The following is a 21810-nucleotide window of genomic DNA, read 5'->3' on the forward strand; positions in this document are numbered from 1 at the left end:
CATTTAAGCGTACTGCATTTTGCTCCCTTTAATTTGTAAACGGATGCCGCCAAACGTATGTTACCTTTAGTCACTGGAACTGAAACAATCGAGATGGTGGTCATTTGGTGGGAGAAAAGAGGTTAATCTAGAAAAACAGAAAAAGGACAGCAGTGTATGATTAAAATTGGCAAAAGGGCTGAAAACCAAATACAGACTTAGTGTGTAAATTTCAAAATGATGTAGAGAGAAGATAGCCCTTGAAACAAAGCATCTGACTGCATCATAAGTCAAAGCAAATATTAGTCTGCAGGGAAGAGATTTTGTAGCTTAGTATTCTCAAGAGGGGACACATTTCTTCTTTCAATAGCATTTGTCGAGCACCTTTTTTCTGCCAGTTATTGTTCGAGGCACCACTGAAACATCAGTAGACAACAGACAAAAATCTCTGCTCTCTTGTGGAAATTATGTTCTAGGGGAGACAGACAATTCAAAAATAACATAGGTAGAATAAATTATTTAGAACAAGAAAGATTTAAAAATTGGGAATGGTAGATTCGTAGTCTCCATGCCATACCCATTTCTCATGCTATTTGGGAAGACGTCACGAGTCAAACAGGGCTTTTTTTTTTTTCCTGCCAAGTCCAATGTGACTCCACAATTTTTCTTAATGCACTGCTCTAGATATGGACATTAGAAGGTATAGACACCACTAGAAATTGTCTGTAAAATCAGTTTGTACGTGTGCAGTGTGTATGTATTTATTGGGGGAGGAGAGAGCATTCATAATTTTCATCAAATTCTCAAAAGAGTCCATGACCTCAAAAGGATTAAGAATTGCCAACTTAAAGCCTCTCTTTCTTTTTAATTTTAGAGAGAGCGAGAAAGAGAGAGAGAGAGAGAATGAGCTGGGGAGACAGGCAGAGGGAGAGAGAGAGAGGATCTTAAGCAGGCTCCGTGCTCAGCGTGGAGCCTGAGGAAGGAGCTAGATTCCACGACCCCAGGGTCATGACCTGAGCCAAAATCAAGAGTTGGATGTTCAACGGACTGAGTCACCCAGGCACCCCTAAAGCCTCTTCTTGATGATATAGCAGTGGACTTTCAGTAACTTGGGGGACAACTGTGATGTTCTCCTAAAATATCCTTTGGTATCGCAGTCAGGGCAGGGATCTATCCAAAATTCCCATTTCTCATTTTTCTTCCGTCATAGTTCATTGTTCACCTGTATTTATCGGATGGGAAAACCGATGAAGAGACTTTTCAAAGAAGTCTACGATGGGAGACACTGCTTCTAGCCCATGCTGACGAAGGTGTGTTATGCATCGAAAACTTCCTTCCCCATATCTAAGCTTCCTCAGATGTAAGACGAGGCCCGTCGTGGCGGTAAGGATGCTCTCAGTCTAAGGACCTTAGCTCTGTGCTGCCAAACGAAATCAGCAGAACTTGGAAAACCGCCTAAGAATTTCTAGAGAAATGATGGAAACTTTGAGGTATTTTCCAGCTTTCCTTTGTTGTTATAAGCACCACCTGAAAGGTAAATTCTAGGCAGATCTTCCAAGGGGCGGTGCCTTTGCCTTGGGCCTAAAAAAAGCAACAAAGGACTGCAGACTTAAAACTTCCCCTTTTTGCACAGACGTATTTCTCTGAGGCTACAAATAGAGACAATAGACTCTCAGAGAAGACTTTCTGCCCTGAGAGCTGTCCATTTTCAAATGTGCCCACGAGGCACCAACAGCAGGCTGGGGGTAGAGCTGCAGTTCAGACAGAGGTCCTGGCTCTCTGTCTTCCCATCAGTGGATCCTTGGGCCACGGTTTTCATTTCTCTGAGCCTCAGTTTTCTCATCTGTGAAAGAGGAATGATGTCAACCTTCAGCATTGCTAGAAGGGTTGGAAATAACGTGTGAGAAAGCATCCAGCAAGGTTTCCACCTCAGAAAAGTGCTCAATACTCAACAAATGGTGGAGGCTAGGAAAATCATCACCATCATCATTTCCACATTAATTTTTTATTTTTATTTTTAGAGAGAATCCGATGCAGACTCCACGCCCGGCGCAGAGGCCAATGCGGGGCTCGATCCCATGACCCTGGGATCATGACCTGAGCTGAAATCAAGAGTCAGGTGCTTAATGACTGAGCCACCCAGGTGCCCCCCCCCCCCCCCACTTTACATTTTGATCCTTATTTTTGCATAACACATATTAGAATCAGTAGGAAAGAGGCATTGTCATCTAAGTACTCACAATCAGCATCCATAAATCTCAAATATAAATATCTTATATAGTAACTCCTTCTTCTTTGAAGCTTTCCAGCACCGATCCAGGACAAGTGTGTTGTATTTTTTTCCCCTAGAGTGTGCACTGTTTATACAATTATAATTTAGACCTTTAGTGAGCGCTGCTTTGTGTTAAGCGATTCTTTTCTGAGCGTTAGACTTAGCTCTCCACCCAAATATAAAATGTGTGAGGAAAGGCCGGTGTCGTTCGTATCGTGTAATGCTTGGAGTGGCTCGCATAATGCTTGTCAGACTTATGCAAGACATTGAGTAAAATTCTTTAGTAGATATGTATATGTCTAAATTAGACAGGAATGCCTACGTTATGCACCCCACTCCATCTCTTTCCTCTGGTGAGAGCGTTGCCTTGGCGAAGAAAGAATACAAATATGAGCAAGGTCGTGTGTCCACAGGGAATCACTGAAACCAACTTCTCTGTTTCTTCCTTTCTTCTATATATACGACACAGCGAACTACATTCTGCAGGGGTTCAGAGCCTTGATGTAAAGGCTTATTTCCGAATTCGACAAGCCCTTAAGAATTCCCGACTATATCCCAGGACCTGTGCACAGGAGCAGAGAGAAACACAGTCCTGAGGCACAATCCTAGACCTCATGTTACTAACAACGTAGTGAGGAAGACAGAAACAAATGAAATTTTTTATGTATGCTTAGGAAAAGAAATGCACATGGGGTAGTATGAGAGAAGTCAGTAAGGACATCAAAGAAGGCTCCTTGGAGGAAGTGACTGCAACGCTAAATCTCACAGGGTAGTATACATTGGTACACTGGGGAGGGTTGGAAGTGGAGGGCAAGGCAATTGAGGAAAGGGAGACCATGAGCAGTGGCATGGCAGCCTAAAATGGTGTGGTATGTCCAGGAAATTATAAAGAAGAAGCTCAAGGTTGCTGGACTTCCAAAGTGAACATTATATAAGGATAAGAAATGTGTCTAGAGCAGGGCAGGCACAGGGTTCACATCACAGTAGATCTCTTATGCTATGCAAATAAGGAACACAGTCTTGATCCTGTCAGTGACAATAGAGCTGTTGAGACTAAAAGAGGCGCATGAACAGATTTGTATTTTATTCTGTAGTTTATTCTGGTAGTTGTGTTGATGGATTGGATGGGAACAAAACCAGTTTAGAGACTGTGTAGGTCTGAACTAGAGCGTTCACAGGAGGGATGGACAGAGGCTGTCGGATACAAGAAATACTTAGGTAAAATTGGCACGACCTTGTAATTGGAGGGGTGTCAAGGATGGAGGTGAGGAGGAGTGAGGACTTACGGGTTTCTTGCAACAATGTCCTTGGGGGTACCATCAACTGAGATAGAAAATACACAAGAAAGAATAAATGTTTTGGGGGAGATTAGGGCCTGAATTTGGACATATCGAGTGTTGAGTTTGAAAAACCTGTGCTATTTCTAGGAGGCGATTTTTTGACAGACAGATATATATATCTATGCCCGGATTTCAACTCTAAACTAATGATTTATACTTCATCAGGCTAGGGATAGTAGTTTAAACCAAGTTACCCAAAGTGTGGTCCGTGGATCAGCAAATTGGCATCACCCAGGAATTTGTTAGAAATGCAAATTCTTAGGTCAACTGCAGGCCTATGATATCAGAATGTCTAGGGTTGGAGTCAGGAATCTATTTTGAAAAACTCTGCAGGTAAATTGTGAAGTTTGAGAAACAGTGGTTTAAACCATAGACCCTGGATAGACCCTCAGGATGAGATCATCCTGAAAGAGTATAAAAAGAGAAGTTGGCCACGCATAGGAAAATCCTGTTTTATGAAAGCTCTACTTTCAATATATAAGCTGCTGACTACTTCTCATCTCCTCCTCTGCTAGAAGCCTAGTCCTCCTCTCACCGTGCCTGCAGTGCAAGGAAGCAACAGTTTCCTTGTAGGCGTTATTGTCTTCAAAGTAGTCAGAGTACGAAGCATTCTTATGACCAGATCATTCCTTCCTTCTGAAACTTCTAGGCACATTTTATCCATTTACACTAACATTGAAGCATTTACCATGGCCAGCAGGTTTTCTCATTGTGGTAACCACCCTCCAGGATGGCCCCGTTGATCCTGATATCAGCCCTGATCACACTGTATCAGGGTTGGTCTGTGTGACCAATACAGCATGGCAGAAGTGATGCTATATCAGTTCTGAGGCTATGTTATAAAAGACACTGTGCCTCTCTATCTCTTAGATCACCTGTTCTGTGGGAAGCTAGGTGACATGTCGTAAGGACACTGAAGCGACATAGGAAAGACATGGTGAGAAGCTGAGGATTTCTGCTAACAGCCATGCGTGTGAGCTCTGTTGGAAGTGAACCCTCCAGCTCCAGATGACCGCAGCCCTGGCTGAAAGCTTGCCTGGCACCTCATGAAAGACTGAGCAGGAGCCAGCCAGCTCCACTCCTCCCGGATAGACCCTCAGAAACCGTGGGATATTAACAAATGTTTATTGCTACGAGTTGCCAAATTTTGAGGCAATTTTTATGTTATTAGATAACTAATGCACTCATGATCTGGCCCCTTGCACCACTCCAGACTGCTCTCCCTACTGTTTTATTCTCTCCATTCCAGTCCCTGCTCTCTTGCTAATCCTTACATCAGAAGGAGATTCCTATTCAGCAATTACTCTCCCTGTAGGAATCCTCTTCTCCCAGATGTCCATACCTGATTCATTTCCTCATTGTGGTTTTTTTTTTAAATGTTTATTTATTTTTGCATGATAGAGGGAGAAAGAGAGAGAGAGAGACAGAGCACAAGCAAGGGAGGGGCAGAGAGAGAGGGAGACACAGAATCTGAAGTGGGTTCCAGGCTCTGAGCTGTCAGCATAGAGCCCGATGTGGGGCTCAAACTCACAGACCGTGAGATTATGACCTGAGCTGAAGTCGGACACTGGACGCTTAACCTACTGAGCCACCCAGGTACTCCTCCTCATTGTGGTTTTAATTTACATTTCCCTTAGGGGTGATTATGGTGAACATCTTTTTATGTGCTTATTGCCATTTGTATATTCTCTTCAGTGAAATGTTTGTTTGTATTCTTTGTCCATTTTCTAATGGGAATGTTTGCCTTTTGTTTTTTTGTTTTTTTTGTTTTTGTTTTTTAATGTTTATTTATTTTTGAGACAGGGAGAGACAGAGCATGAACGGGGGAGGGTCAGAGAGAGGGAGACACAGAATCTGAAACAGGCTCCAGGCTCTGAGCTGTCAGCACAGAGCCCGACGTGGGGCTCGAACTCACGGACCGCGAGATCATGACTTGAGCCGAAGTCGGCCGCTTAACCGACTCAGCCACCCAGGCGCCCCAATGTTTGCCTTTTGAATATTGAACTTTGAGAGTTCTTTGTGTATTCTAGATGCAAATCCTTTGTTGGGTATGTAATTTGCAAATATTTTCTCCCAGCATGTAATTTGTCTTTTTATCCTCCTATCAGAGTTTTTCACGGAGCAAAAGTTTTAAATTTTGATGATGTCACACCTATCAGTTTTTCCCACCAAGTATGTTTGCTGGCAACTCTAAGACCTCTTTGCTTAGTCCAAGGCCCTGAAGATTTTCTTCTATTTTTTTTCCTAAATGTTCATAGATTTACATTGTACATTTAAGTCTGTGATACATTTTGAGATGGTTTTTAGACAAGGTGTGTGGGTTGGGTGTGGAATTTTAGGTGCATAAGGTGTGAGGTTTAGATTAAGATTCACTTTTTTTTGTTGTTTCTTTATGGATGTCCATGGACAAAATATCCATGCTTAGCACCATTTGCCCAAGCTTTAGCTACGCATTCTCCAGAACCATTTGTTGGACAGGCTATCCCTTCTCCATTTGATTGCTTTTGCACCTTTGTCAAGAAGTACCTGGGCATATTTGTGTGGGTCTACACCTGGGTTCTTTACTTGGTTTCACTGATGTGTGTGTCTATCACTCCGTCAATAGCATACTGTCTTGACTACTGTAGCAATACAGCAAGCCTTAACATCAGGAAGACTGATTCCTTCCCACCCTACTTCCTTCTTTTTCAAACTTGTTTTGGCCATACATTTTGGAATAAACTTATCTATGTCTCCAGAAAACCTTGCTAAAAGTTTGATAAGAATTGCAATAAACATAGATCAATTTAGTGAGGATTGACATCTTTACTACGTTGAGTCTTCTAATCCATAAGCGTGGTATGTTTTTTCAACTATTTAGGTCTGCTTTGGTTTCTTTTTAATTCGATTTCATAGTTTCTAATTATACAAATCTTGTGCATCCTTTGTTAGATTTACACTATTTCATTGTCTTTAGAGCAGTGACAAATGACACTACTGTTTAAGTTTCAGTTTCCATTTGTTCATTGTTAAATATAAATGCAACTGATTTTTTCTGCATTAACCTAGTATGTTTCAACCTTGCTGAACTCACTTATTAATTATAGAATAGCTTTAAAATACAGATTCCTTAGGATTTTCTATGTAGATAGTCATATCATCTGTAAATAGAAAGTTCTGTTTCTTTATTTCCAAGCTGTATGCTTTCTATTTTTCTGATGCCTAATTGCATTGGCCAGAACTTTCAGTATCATGTTAAATAAGAATCATGAAAGCAGACATTCTTGGCTTGTTCCTGATCTTAGAGAAAAAGCATTCAGTCTTTCACAATTAAGTATGAGGTTAACTGTAGGGGTTTTTTGGTAGATGCTCTTTATGAGTTCCTATTTCTAGTTTGCAGAGAGTTGTCATAAATGGGCACAGGGTTTTGCCAAATGCATTTTCTGTGTCAATTGATATGATCATATGATTTTTCTTCTTTAGCCTGTTGATACAGTGCATTATGTTAGTTGGGTTTTAAATAGTCTTGCATACGTGGAATAAATCCACTTGATCATGGGGTGCTATTTTTATGTACTTCTGTATCTGATTTGATAATATTGTGTTAAGGATTTTTACATCTAAATTCATGAGAGAGATTGATCAGTATTTTTCCTTTTTTCTATCTTTGGTTTTTGTGTTAAAAAAGTTTATGAAGGTCAAACTGGCTTCATGAAATGAGTTCCCTCTTCTCCATTTTCTGAGAGTATTGTATTTTTATTTAATAAGTTATTTTTTTAAGATTCACACTGTTGGTCTGGAAAATGCATAATATGATGAGATATTAAGAGAAGGTAACTTCTTCCTTCACATTTAGGGTGTTCCTCTCTGGAGTCCACTATGTATTGATTAGAGATGGAATCTCAGACTAGAAAAATCCAAATGTGGAAGGAATGTGTCTCTGATGTCTGTCTTCCTACTCAAAGGTATTTTAAGAAACACTAAAGAAGGATTAGAGATTAGCACTTGTGTAAGGAGCTTATCGGACAGCTAAAATTTTAATCACTTTCTAATTACTTAGTACCTGCCCTTTGAGTCTTTTCCTGTATATGATTAATAATATTTTCCCATCTGTCAGAAAGTATCAAGAACCAAGGATTATAGAGCTATGAAACATAATTTGTAAAAAGTATTTTATGATATTTAAGTTTTAAATTTGCATATAGCAAAACTCATTTTCTGTGGTGTGGACTTCTATGGGTTTAGACAAATGCATAGACTTATAGATCCACCACTATAATCAAGATGCCAAATAACTTCATCACCCTTTAAAATCCCTTGCATCATCCCTTTACATGCAGTCAGCTTCTCTCAACCCTTGGCAGCCACGGATCTGTTCTTCAACATTATTGTTTTGTCTTTTCTGAATGTCATTAATTAAATCAGACAGTATAGAGCCTTCCAGTTCTGGGTTCTTTCACTTAGTGAAATGTGCTTAATATTTATCTGTGTTATTACATCTATCAATAGTAATTCCTTTTCTTTTCCAGCATGGTTCTTGTTGGTTTTATTCTTATGTCTTTGAAATCTTAGTGTCCAGCACAACCAAAGTTCGTCTACAGAAATTTCTTGGTCATCAGTCAGCTTGTTTAGTGCCATGTGACTCCATTACCTGAATGACAAGATCTTGAGATAGGCAACCAATCAAAAGTCAGTTATCACTAACCTAGCCAATGACCAATGAAGTGATCTGGTAGAATTGTTCTGTCTGACAGAGGCAGTGTGTATTTACTGCTGATAGGCCAGGCTACTCAAATCCTCTAAGACTCAGTGGCAACAGGAGGAATAGTTAGAAAGAACAGCCCCTTGGAACAGGGAACAATGGATACATTTCCTAAAGGTACAAAATGACCAGATCTTTAGAACTTCACAGAGTCTGGAACACTGTTTCATTCTCCACAAGACCTTGCTGAATGTGGTTGAGGGTCCTATCTTCCACACTTCCCTTGTATCCCATACTATCTCTTTTTGTTGTTGTTCTTTTTTTCTAAATGTTCAAAATTCTTTTTCTTTCTTTCTTTCTTTCTTTCTTTCCTTCTTTCTTTCTTTCTTTGTTTGTTTGTTTCTTTCTCTCTCTCTTTCTTTCTTTCTTTCTTTCTTTCTCTTCTTTCATATCATGTCCATTCTGTTTTGAGAACTTCCTTTATCATTTATTTTAGTATAAGTCTTCTGGGGATAGATTGCCTTAGCCTTTCTTTATTATGATGTCTTTATTTCCTTTCATTCCTGAAGGATAAATTTCTGGACAGAGGTGACAGGTTTTTTTGTTTTTGTTTTTTGTGTTTTTTTGGGGTCAGATCTAGGAAAGTGTTGTGCTTCTTTTGTTTTGACCCATGGTTTCTGATGAGAAATCCTCTGTCATTCTATTTTTTCTCACGTCTAGGTAAGGTGGCATATATATACATATATATATTTATATATATATATACACACACACACACGTATACATATATACATATGTATACACATATACATACATATATACATATATATATACATATGTATACACATATACATACATATATACATATATATATGTACATATATACATATATATACATATATATTTAAGTTGCTTTCAAAAGCAAATATATATAAATATATATATTTTTAATTGCTTTCAAAATTTGTTTTGTCTTTAGTTTCTTGAAGTTTGATTATGATGTGCTTTGGCATACATTTCTTTGGGGTTATCTCATTGGGGTTTGCTAGCTTCTTGATTCCATAGACTTATGTCTTTCACCAGATTTAGGAAATTTTTAGTCATCATTTCTTCAAGTACTTTTTTAGCCTTATCCTTTTCTCTTCTCCCAGAACTCTGATGACAAGAATATTAGATTTTTTGTTTCCCAGGTCCCAGGTTGTCCTCCTCCTCCACCTCCACCTCCCCCTTCCTCCTCTTTTTCTTCTTTTCTTCTTCTTCTTCTTCTTCTTCTTCTTCTTTTCTGTTGTCAAGCCCATCCATTGAGTTTTTTTATGCTGGTTGTTTTATTTTTCAGTTGTAAATTTTCATTTTGTTCTTCTTTAGATACCTTGCTATTGCTGAATAGTGATGAAAATTAAGATTCCTCATTTGGCCTCCTCTGATACCATTCTGGTAGAAAGGAAGAGGGTGCCTCGTTATCACTGGTGGGAGATGAAAGTTTAATATCCCCATATGGCCTTCTCTGATACTACCCAGGTAGGGATGGGGTAGGATTACCTAATTATAGCTGGGCCAGGATGGAAGTCTCTTTACTCTGCTTGTGCTGAGGGGGTTGATGTTGGCCTTTTTTCCTTCCCATGATATTGGATTTGTTGATGTTGGATTTGTTTCCACGGCATCGAGATTTTGTTCTACTTATTTTCTGCCTTACTAGATTCTCTTTCCTGGTTATTTGTCTAGAGAGAGTAGGCTTTTTGAGAGGATATATATATATATATATATATATATAATTTTTTTTGTCTGCTCCTGTTTGTGTTTCCCTAGATGCTTCCCTTGCATCTAGGTCAGGATATACAAGGCAAAAAGAGAACTCAAAGAATTTGCTGCCACATTGTTCTTTGAGTCCCAAGTTGCCTATTTGATCTATCTTCTTTTGAACGTTTAAAATATTCTTATGTTTGTTCCATATGTAATATCCAGGAGTTTTAGCTGTACTTAGCAGGAGAAATGGAAAGAAGTATATTTACCCCATTCTTGTCCAGAACTGGATACGATAGAAGCTTTTAAATCTTTAAAGCAATTTAAGATTTTTCTAATCATAAACCATCGAGAGCTATATTTGAATCATTTTAGGAGAGTTATTTCCAACTATAGACTTTGCCTTGCCCCACACATCCCACTCTTCACTCTCCATTCTCCTGGGTCTCCCTGGGAGGGAGAAGAGTCGTGGCACAACAGCCCTCGTCGTCCTTCTAACATTGGGAAATCACTGGTTACAAATCCTGCTACTGATCAGTATGGTTTATCTCTCTCAGATGTTGTTGGGATGGGAGAAACTGAGAACCTTGGCACATTATGGAATATGACATATGAGGAAACTGAGACCTGAAGAGGTGGTGATCTTGTCACATAGCAGAGATGTGGTAAAACGGGTCTGCACATGGGTCTATAATAGTACTTTTCAGACATTAATATGCAAACAAATCATCTTGATACCTTGTAACAATGCGGCTTCTGGTTCAGGCAGTCTGGAGCGGGGCCTGAGGTCCTGCATTTCTAACAAATGCCCAGGTGGTGTGCATGCCATTACACTTTGAGTCGCAACACTTGAGAACATTCAGCTTATTGTTCCATTCTCCGCCTGTATGAATTGCAGTCCTTCAACAAAGAAACAGAGAATGGGTGAGGGTTTGACAGATAAGAATCTCAGTTTCCGTGTGCCCAGTGTGTAAGAGTAGAGGAAGATCTCAATGGTAATGGAGACACAGAGGTGGGAGTGGAAAGACTCATCCAGACACCAAACACTCTGCCAGCTCTGTGAGGTGTCTGCTGCTTCAGAACTCCTCTAAGTTTGGTAAAGACCAGAGGAAAGCTCATCAAAATACCCTGTGAGCTGTTTAGCTGCCCCTTTAATCTGCTCGGGGCCCCTGGTTGAGAAGCTTTCCCTGTCCGAGAAGAATGAATTGACCTTCTTTCTCTATCATCTTACGGAGTGCAATTCTCTAACAAGTAATGATTTAGGGAAGGCACGTCACAATCCGCTGGTAAGGTTTTAGAGAGACCAGCGACAGATACATCTTGGTCTATGTCTGCTTTGCTCTACTACAGTAGACAGATGGCTGAAATATGTAAGGTGTGCTCAGATTTTTTCTCCGGGATTCACTACTAACTTCATCGGCAGTTTTGAATCAATCACTTTATTTCTCTATGCTAAGTATGTCAAAAGAGCCTGATGATATTAACATTAGGCTAAGATCTATACAAACTGATGTCCAAACTAACACCAGTGGTTCAATGTAATTGAAAGACTGAAGCCAAGTGTACCAATGAATTGAATTGCAGCCTGGGTCTTGCTCCTGAAGCCTTTGGGTACGAAGATCCAGCAATCATTTCAAATAAATGCCATCAATTAGCAGTTATTCTGTGTCTTTTTTGATTTGTGGTTCTGTCTTACTGAGGAAATATATACAGTACCTGTTAGGGAGAGATGCTGAATACTTTTCGGTGTCATGGCTCACACAATCAGCATCCCAGTGTCCCCATGGGGTGTAGGGGGACATGATGGTTGACACTCTTCTTTCCAGTTATCTAGAGTCCCAGGAGAATTATGACACGATGTGCATATGGTGGGGATTGATTTATGATTGGGGATGTGTGTGTCAGGGAAAGGGCAGGAATGGGAGGATAACAAGGACTAACGGTGGGAATGGAGGAGGCACAAACTGGAAATATACTCCTGGATATCAACACTTTGTGTGTGTGTTTGTGGATTCAATACCTATTTACTGACAGGAGAGAGCCCAAGTAAGTTTTGTGAGAGTATTCAATTGTCAGAAAACTCCTAAGCCTGTCCCAGTCTCACCCCTTGTTCTTCCAACTTCTTTGCACCTGGGTTGGTTCTCTAAGCTCCTAACAGTGGGATTAAGAAGCATGTGGGTATTATAGGGAGATAAATCGGGGTGCAAAGATCCTTTATTCATCTCCTGTGAAGAAGGCAACTGGACAGTTTATGAGAGCAACATTCAACTCTGTGAGTATTTCTCAACTTGTGGTGTTTAGGCAGATTATAACTGAAGGGCTTTTGGTGGGGGGGGCGGGGGTAGGGGTTGATCTGGCTCTAAAATAAAAAAATGGAAGAAGAGGACACACTGAACCTGTGGGCCTGGACTGGGGCTGGGAATGAAGCTAGGAGAAAACATGAAAGAAATACACCCAAATAGCCTTATAATGTCATGTAGCAAGCTTATAAGTAAAACTTGATCGTTACAAGGTCATTGCAAAACTTGATTACTAAATTCATTTGGAAAGAACTCCAAACTGACCCTCCTTTTTTCTGTGGTTCCATGGCAAACAGTTTTCTGGGAAAGGAGGGATTTGGGGCACTAAATGACCACAGAGAAAACAGTTATTTATTCCTAGGATGTGCTTAAAAAGACCAAGGCACAAGACGGGGGACATGAGAGTGTGAGGATAAGGAGGAAGAAAGCCAAGAGCCAGCACAGGCATGACCTCGGTGCAGTGTGGGTGGCTTAGCCTTCTCTTTCTGAGGTCAAAGCGTTTGTTTGTTCCAGTCTGAAGGAAGGCACTTGTTGGATTTTTGTTTTTATCTTTTCGTGACTTCGGTTTGGGTCTTCCTTGGCTCTCCAAATTATTTGATTCTCTCTGCTTCAGCAGAATCCTTATGGGTTCAACCCCATCAGTGCAGAGAGAACACACCTGCATCTATCTCCTCCCCAACCCTTCTCTTATAGCCCCTCAGCCTATATCTTTGCTGAGGAGAGACCGTAAGTCTGGGGTGATAACAGCAGCATCAGAGATCCTGACTCAAGAACCTTCTGAAACTGCTCTTCCTTAGCTGGAATTTATAAACGATCATCCTCTGTAGCTTCCTACAGCTGAGCTCCATTGCCGTGGCTCTAAGGCGACACCAACCCTGGTTTCCTACCAAACTGCGCCTTGATGTATTACTCTGTGGCATCCACTTCTTCCTGAAGGACAACGCTTCATAACCTTCAAAAGGAGAAGACCTAGCATCACCTTAAAAATAGAAAGCCATTCTGCCTCACAAAGGAATGGATTGCTTGACACTTTGGGGAGGCAAAAATGTGAAACGTCCTTTTTAGGTAAAATCGAGTCTGACTCTAGATTCAGGATTATTTAGCCCGGGAGATACCCTTTTAATTCCTAGGAAAGCATGGCCAGGATAAGTTTAGCTATGGTGATATCTGTGGCAGACAATACTAACTTCCACCCAGGAAAGGGTCATATTTGTCTGCTCCTCCCAAAGGTTGAACAGGGAGAGCTACAGGGCATATCTATGACAGAAACACTCTAGGGGTTAGTACTCAACCTATGTACTCCTATGTACTCAAAAATGAAATATCGTACATGAAATGCACACGAAACATAAACTTATTTTCCACAGTGCAAACCCTGAGGGTTATCTTCATGATCCAGGGATTAACCAGGCAACTGTTATGTAATTCTTTCTGAAGAGAATTCTTTTACATAATGCATTACACCTAGCATAGACAGGAAGTCTGTGCAAGCCCAGAGGTGCAACTTCAAAATTATATGTGAAAACATGCAAAAGAAACTTATAAGAAAAAAGGGGAAGTATAATCAGGGAAAGATGGAAATCAAGTGTAATTTTTACGTTCTTTGGGACTGCTGTTAGGGATGTCAAAGGAATCCAAGGAAGGTTTAAGACAGAATTTCAAGACGAGGCATAAATTAATAGTCAGGGTTTTTGAGGGATGCAGAGGATTACCCAGCAAGTGCTGAATGACGGTCACCTCTCTGGTACGTGACAGGGGATCTTCAGCAGTTGGCCCAGGAGAATGAGTGTAGGAGTGCAGGTGAACCTGTGTCATAATTATAGATTTACTTGCCTGGTTTCCACTACTTATAGAAGGTCTATTGCATAGTTACTCTTTTTCTTATTTCTTATTTAATTTATGCCCTTTAATTTTCCCTGTAACTCTAAAAAAGAAGTTATATTTGATTGACTCTATAGATGGAATGAGGAGCAGAGAAGGTACGCAACTTATCCAAGGTCACATAGACAGTTTTGTGGAGCAGGGATTTGAAACTATGTCTATTTGATTCTAAAACACATTCTCTGTTTTTTAAATTAATTTATTTAGTTTTGAGAGAGAGAGAGAGAGAGAGAGAGAGCACGCACAAGCAGGGGAGGGGCAGAGAGGAGCGACAGAATACCAAGCAGACTCCACGCCATCGGGGCAGAGCGTGATGTGGGGCTTGAACCCATGAACTATGAGATCATGACCTGAGCCAAGATCAAGAGTAGGACTCTTAATTGACTGTGCCACCCAGGGACCCCAAGCACATACCTTTTACATTGCACTGCCCTCAAAGTGTAATTTGACTGATTAGTTTACCTTAGGCCCTCATATGGTAGACTCTAGATCTCACATGGTGGGATCCTAATTAGACTTGCTAGATAAAATAAAATATTTCCAGTGAAATTAGAATTTCAGATAAACAATGAATAATTCTCTTAGTATAAGTATATACCATACAATATTTGGGATATACTTATACTAAAAATATTTGTTATTTATCTGAAATTCAGATTTAATTGGGTGCCCTGTATTTTTATTTGCTAAATCTGGTAATCCTGGTCCTAGTAAACTCTCCAGATGAGAGAAAGGAAAGTTTGTGGTATGTTAACATTTTGAAAGAATTGAGAAGTCACAAAAACTTGATCTGGGAGAAATTGTCTAGTTTTCCTCTATGACTTTGTCAGAGTTGGGATGTGTCAGTTAGTGGTGGTAAACTCTGACAATAATGTGTCTCTTGGCTGCCTACTAGCAAGTTACATGGTCCCAACCACGTTCGGATGAGGCACAAACTTTGGCTGTTTACTAGGGCAGAAGAGGGACCATAGCACAAGGACTGGATTCAGTGAGCAAAGGGGCTGGCAGCCTATTTCCAAAAGCCACTGAGAGCTTTGTGAGATGAAGGCCAAATGATGCCTTCTCTATGGTTTGATGGAGAAGTCACAGGGTCAAGATCTTGCAACCCAATATCCCAAGTATTAGTTCAATTTTTTCACTTATTTATTCACCCACTCGACAAATATATATGGCACACCTGCTATGCTCCAGGCACTGTTGTAGGTTCTAAGGTCACAGAAATGAATGAAAACTGAAAAAAAAAAACAGGCTTATGGAACACATTCCAGTGGGGAGCTTAGATAAAATCCATGGCATAAGCAAGTGATCCAGAGCCCTAGCCAGGTGCACCACCCCTGGTACCCACTCACAGATTAGTCAACGTGTTTCTATTGAAGAACTTGAGAATCAGCAGGAGAAAATGAAAATAGTAAGTGGGTAAAAGAAGATAAGGAAAAAATATCTTTTGGCAAAGATAGTAATTTAACCCTATTTGAAAGTAATCAGAAAAAGTTGATGAACTCAAAGTCATACAATATAAGATTTGAGGGATGTTCAGTGTGGCAGAAAAAGAGAAAGATGGTTAGCATGGGCCAAAGAGTGTCAGGGAGAGTTGAAGCTAATAATTTTAGCATAAGTCTATAATTTACAGATTATATAAATCTTCCAGGTAGCAGAGTATGAGATGGTTTTGCTCAGAGTAAGTGATTAAGGCTACTTGAGAAGTTGTTCAGCACTTTCTAGAATCTTCCTTCCGAGGATAGGTGTTACAACTTTTGTGATAGAAAAGAAGAAAGAAAAAAAAGTCATCCTTTGGCGTAGCATATGTATTTTTTAATTTTATCTTTTTAACACACCTCTATTTTTACTTGAAGAATGACAATGTACATTTCTGTAGCTAAAATCAAAGTCTGTGAAAGTCACATTGGATAAGTTCCATGATTTGGATAGAAGAAAATATTGGACATTTCAGAGAAATGGGTGACTTAAGAACCTCATGTCTGGATATGGAGCTAAAGCACAAATTTACTACTTAATCACCCTCCATTGATGTGTGCGTGTGTGTGTGTGTGTGTGTGTGTGCGTGCGCGTGTGTACTGGAATGGATCGGATACTATGTGGGTGTTAGTATCCCTGGTGCAGAGCTTCCCCAAGTGCTATCCCCCAGAACTAGAGAAGTAGAGAAGTAGAGAAGTAGAGAAGTAGAGAAGTATCTTGATCACACGAGGATTAGACAAAATAAGGATTATAAAGAAAGAAGCCCATAAAATGTGAGTCAATAAACATTCAGAGTCGGGTTATTTTGCAGTTGGGTGGAAAAATATATAAAATTTAAAGAACATACCAATGCTGTAAAGACTATAGTTAGCATTTAGTCCATTTCCTTGTCTTTACAGATGGTGGAACTGGTAATCACGGAGAAGTATATATTATAATAAACCAGAAAACTAGTGACACATTGAAAGCTAGGGACAATGTATTGAAACAACATGTCTATTTAGATTTTGGGGGATTATTTTAGATTAAAATAGACTTTTAATCTATTCATTGTCAGTCTATGTTAAGTGCCTCCATTGATATTTTCTTGAAAATCTCTTTAAAAGATGATAAATCCTTCCCTTTTATGTCAACACAAAATCCTAAATTTTTCTGGAGTGTCCAATGAGGGTTTAAGAAGCAATGGTTCCTGTACCCTGAAGGGCTTTCTTTTTTTTCTCTCACTGCCTAAGGAACCCGAAAGAGAACCACCAGACACCCAAGGACATCAGAATGAGTGACAACACTGCCTTGGCTCCTCCAGCTTCAAACCAGGGTCCCACTACCCCACGCAAAGGGCCCCCCAAGTTCAAGCAGAGGCAGACTCGCCAATTCAAGAGCAAACCTCCTAAGAAAGGGGTGAAAGGGTAAGACCAAATTAAAAATAAGACTCTATTTTTTCCCCACAACCCTGCTTTGGTTTTGAGAAATTAGTGCTCATAAACATAAACAGACTTACAAAGACTTCCACCCTCTGCTCTATTTTCCTCTCTACCACAATCTTCGCTGAATCGTGTCCTTAGCCCTGGAATCCTTTCTCCCTCACCAACCAGGTCTGTGGTGACATTTAGCATGGCAAATGGGGCCTCTCATAGCAAACTTCGACTTGACCTTCCAGACTCTTCTTGACCACTCCTCCTCACCAGCACACCCTGTGATTTAATCTGGAATACTAAAACACTGGCCATTGCCAGAACACAGAGTTTATTCAGTTTATTTGTATGGCAACAAATGTTATGCCTTCAGTTCTTTGCTTTTTTCTGGCCAAATTCTATTTATTCTTTAACATATGCTCATTTGTTAATTTCCTTTTGGACGCCATTACTGACTCTCTTATTAGACAAGTGTGATCATTACTTCTATGTTTGCATTTCATACATTCAGCTATCACAACTTGTATTATTTTACACTACATTTGTTTACTTGCATCTGTTCTCAGGGATTGAAGTCCCTCAAAGAAAATTTATTATTTTTTCCCTAATTCCTTATGCTCAATACGATGCCTGACATATAGTAAATGCTTTGATAAATGCTTTTGGATAACTGATCAAATGGATAAATTGATCACTTTAATGCCTTTCATACTGTGTTTTCATTCCAATTTCTATTTTCAAAAGTGGAACTTGACTAAATTGCCCCCATGATGGTGCTATTTGGTTCTCAGTTGTCATAGGCTATATTCTTACAAGGGAAAAAATCTCTCTCCAAGGGGACACACTGTCTGAAAACAGCCTGAGTGACATCGCCTTTGCCCTGGGTCAATGCAAATTAAAGGTGTTTCACAAAGACAAAAACCTAAACCTCTTCTTCCCCTTTCATCAGGAAACTCTCTATATGAGTAATTCCAAGATCTTTTCACTCTTTCAGCTAATTTTTAATTTTTCTTTTTTCCCCCAGGTTTGGGGATGACATTCCAGGCATGGAGGGGCTAGGAACAGGTGAGCCACCAAAAGATGTGGACTTTCACACGGAATTTCACTACTATACACACTTTAGGCCTCAAAGGGCTGTGAAAAGTTGAAAGAAATACCTGAGAGCGCAGATCCTTGAAGGCATAGAAATGTAGGGTTTAATTTTACCTCCTAGGTAAGTGCACGTGTGCCCAGAGGAAACACACCTACAGGAATCAAGCTAAGGCCCAGAGTTACTAAACCCTCTTCTGTTAAGCAACTCTTGAGGACATATAATGGTTGAGTCGTAGACTTTCAATGTAGAAAGATTCTCAGGGTTAGTCTATCCCAACTTCATTATTTCTTCAGAAGAGAAACCTGAGGCAGAGAGAAATTAAGGGACAATCTGAGGCCCCTGAGTGAGATATGGGAAAGAAGGGTGGGGCCTGGCAAACCACTCTGTAACCAACTTCCTCTTTTTACACATCCTCCAGCACCCAGAGCAGGGCCTGCACCCTGAATGTATCCAATACAAAATTTCGGTTGACTAGAATAACTTGATTTGTTGGCTAATGAACACAAATTACCAGATATTCCTTTTAATAATATTAAACTTTATTTTTTAGAGCAGTTTTAGGCTGACAGAAAATTTAAGCAGAAAGTATGGAGCTCCTACATGCCCCCTCTGCCACCTTCCTCCTCCTGCACATAGTTTCCCCTATTATTAGCATCCTGCATGAGTGTGGCACATTTGTTACGATTGGTGAACCAGTATTGGTAACATTTTTATCAACTAACACTCATAGTTTATATTAGGATTCATTCTTTGTGTTGTCCAGTTCTATGGGTTTTGACAAATGAGCAACATTGTGTACCCATCATTACAGGTATATACAGAATATATGCTCTAAAAATCCCCTGTGCTCCATCTGTTCATCCCTCCTCCCACCTCCACAAACTCTTAACAACCACAAATCTTTTTACTCTCAAGGGTTTTTCCTTTTCCAGATTGTCATATGGTTGGAATCACACAATATACAGATTTTCCAGACTGATTTCTTTCACTTAGCAATGTTTATTCATTTAAGGTTCCTCCATGTCCTATGTGGCTTGACAGCTCATTTCTTTTTACCACTGAATAATATTTCATTGAATGGCTGTATCAGAGTTTGCTTACTTTATTGAAAGACATTTTGTTGCCTCCAAGTTTTCACAGTTATGAATAATACTGTTATGAACACAATTGTGCATGTTTTTGTGTGAACATGCCTTAAACTCATCCAATATTCTTTTGACAAATGATGTAATTGGCAATCAGTGTCCTTACCAGGCAATTCTCAGTGTGCTTGCTTTTTGCAGTCAAGTGCCACCCTGGGATCTCAAATTCATTTTCTAGCCCCTTTACAGAGCTCATTTCGCTGTTCTCCTAAATCAACTGCTTCTGTATTTTGGCCAGGTGTATAGAAGACCAGTAGGTTTGCTTTGGGCTTATGTTTAACTCTGCCAACATATTTGGAATACTAGAAAGAGCTTTACACTGAAGGGAGATTTGAGATCTTTGGCTTGGTTCTAGTCCCATCCTTGTAACTCCGATTTTTTTTTTAATAGGTTTTTAATCTCTTTAGGTTCCAGTCAGCTTCTCTGTAATCCAGGGATAATAATATTTTATTGCCTGAAGAGAAAAATTGGATTAGTAGATGTCTTGAGATTATTTCTCAGTACGTGATTGGGCATTGTAGGCATTTCAAAATGTAAAGGAACAAAAGAGTGCATCAGAGAAGCCCAAGGAATGCATCTGAATTGGTAGGGGGTAAGAAGGCAGTGGATTTCCAGATTGTGGGGATTTAAAGTGCTTCTATTTCCCATTTTAACCCTTGGCCTGACTAGAATTCCACTTATGTTCCTTCCATAGTGGTTGTGCTTTGGGGAGACCCCGTTTGATCAGTGATATGCACCCCCTCAGGCTAGCTCCAGTCAAAAGCCTTGGGCAATCTCTTCAAAGAGGTACAGAATGAAACCAGTGAAGATGCCTACTAAGTGGAGTCTGGTCTGGGGGCATCAGAACCCAATTGGTCTGATCCTTTCTGGGCTGCAGGGCCATTCTAGATAACTTCCTGGTTGCTGAGACAACAAGTAGGAGAGAGGAGTGAGGTGTCTCTGCCCAAAGGATGTCTTTCTGAGCAGAAGAGGCTCTGAAGGGTTGGGGTGGTGGTGGTGAGGCAGACTTACAAGTTCTTCTTCCCTCTTCTGCAGATATCACGGTGATTTGCCCCTGGGAGGCGTTCAGCCACCTGGAATTGCATGAGCTTGCTCAGTTTGGGATCATCTGATGCACCTGAGGTTCTGCCACTTTCAACAGCATCTGCTCTAATTTTGCTTACTTTTGCCCTATTGATCTGCCAGAGTCTTGAAATTCAGCTGTTCGGAAGTGGTTTCTTCCGCTTACACAGTCATTTCCCCCTAAATTGCTATGAAGAGTTCTCTTGGTGTGAGATTCTCTCTTGCCCTATATAGTTCAGCTCAGAACAGTGGATGCAAATAGACTTTTGTTAGGACATTTCAAATTTCCTATCAGCTGGTTAGAATTCAGTGATAGTTCTTGAAATTTTGTTTATCTGTTAAGTCCTTCAAATTTAGTTTTTACCAGGCAGTCCCTACAATTAATAGTAGCTTTTAAGATAACATTTTTGTCACCCCCCTTCCCCTTCTCATTTAATAAGGGAGATACTTACCTTGAATCTTATGATGAAGTCGTATTAAATGCTATATGCAAATATCTGATGCCCTCTTCTGAAAGTCAGTGCAGCAAAGAGGGCACAGTCGTACAGGAAATAAACACAATGCATGCGAAAGAGCATAGGAATAAAGTCAAGTTCTGATTCCACTTTGTAACTTGTAAATCGTACATTTTCTGTGTCTAAATTTGGAGACGGAAACTCAGGAATCTGTTAGCGTGAACCTTCCTATTAGTGTCCTGGCTCAGTTGATTGAAAATATTTATATGCTACGGAATTTAGACTCAGATGGGACAGGTAGTTGAACCCTCTGAATAAAATGATGGTTTGCTTCACCTCTGAGGTTGTGTCAAATGTAATGTGCACATAGCCATCTTTCCCCAATACTTTCACGGCAATTGTGCAATTCAATTGCTGCCCCTACGTGACCTGGATGCCTTGGGTACTAGCAGTATTGATTTCTTCATTTCAGTTTCATAATCTGTGGTAAAAGAATGGGGAAAATTAACTGAAAAGAAAGACAGGGTTACAGAGACAAAAGAGATCTGGGTTCTAATCCTGGCTTGACCAGTACATTACTCTGCAATTTTGGACAAAAATCTTTCACCTTGGATCTTCTGGTTTGCCTGAATTAGGCCATCTAGGTTCACGGTATTGATAATTCCACAACTTTGAGGTCTGTAGAGTGTGAGTGTGAAAATCAAAGAAGCTCAGCACTCAAGAAAATGTCTTGTGCTGCAGGCTCTGCACTGTTTTGCACAAATGACCTAGTTACCTCTGGCCAAAACATTAGAAGCCCAAGGGAGGAATCTGGATTGGTTGGGGGTAAGGAGATGTCCAGACCATGGGAATTTAAAGCACTCCTTTGTTTCATTTTAATTCTTGGCCTGGCTAGAAGTCCATTGCTATTCTTCCTTAGTAGAAAAGAGGGGCACCTGGGTGGCTCAGTTGGTTGGACATCCACCTTAGGTCATGAT

The 21810-nt window shown here is 40.1% G+C and overlaps 1 protein-coding gene across 3 annotated transcripts in view; it reads left to right on the forward strand.

The window, feature by feature from the left end:
- Positions 1 to 21168, forward strand: part of PDE6H (phosphodiesterase 6H) — a 183811-nt gene extending 162643 nt beyond the window's left edge. For 2 of the 3 annotated variants that reach the window (XM_043563397.1, XM_043563396.1), the window contains 3 exons: positions 16902 to 17075; positions 18106 to 18146; positions 20352 to 21168. In XM_043563397.1, coding sequence (XP_043419332.1) covers positions 16942 to 17075; positions 18106 to 18146; positions 20352 to 20428 — 252 coding nt within the window. In that variant the 5' untranslated portion in view covers positions 16902 to 16941 and the 3' untranslated portion in view covers positions 20429 to 21168. Of the gene's footprint in view, positions 1 to 12168; positions 12285 to 16901; positions 17076 to 18105; positions 18147 to 20351 lie in introns of those variants that run through there. The other variant, XM_043563395.1, reaches the window with a different exon arrangement.
- The last annotated feature ends 642 nt before the right edge of the window (positions 21169 to 21810 follow it).

Source organism: Prionailurus bengalensis, chromosome B4 (assembly GCF_016509475.1).
Source record: "Prionailurus bengalensis isolate Pbe53 chromosome B4, Fcat_Pben_1.1_paternal_pri, whole genome shotgun sequence".
In the NCBI taxonomy this organism is placed as follows: Eukaryota; Metazoa; Chordata; class Mammalia; order Carnivora; family Felidae; genus Prionailurus; species Prionailurus bengalensis.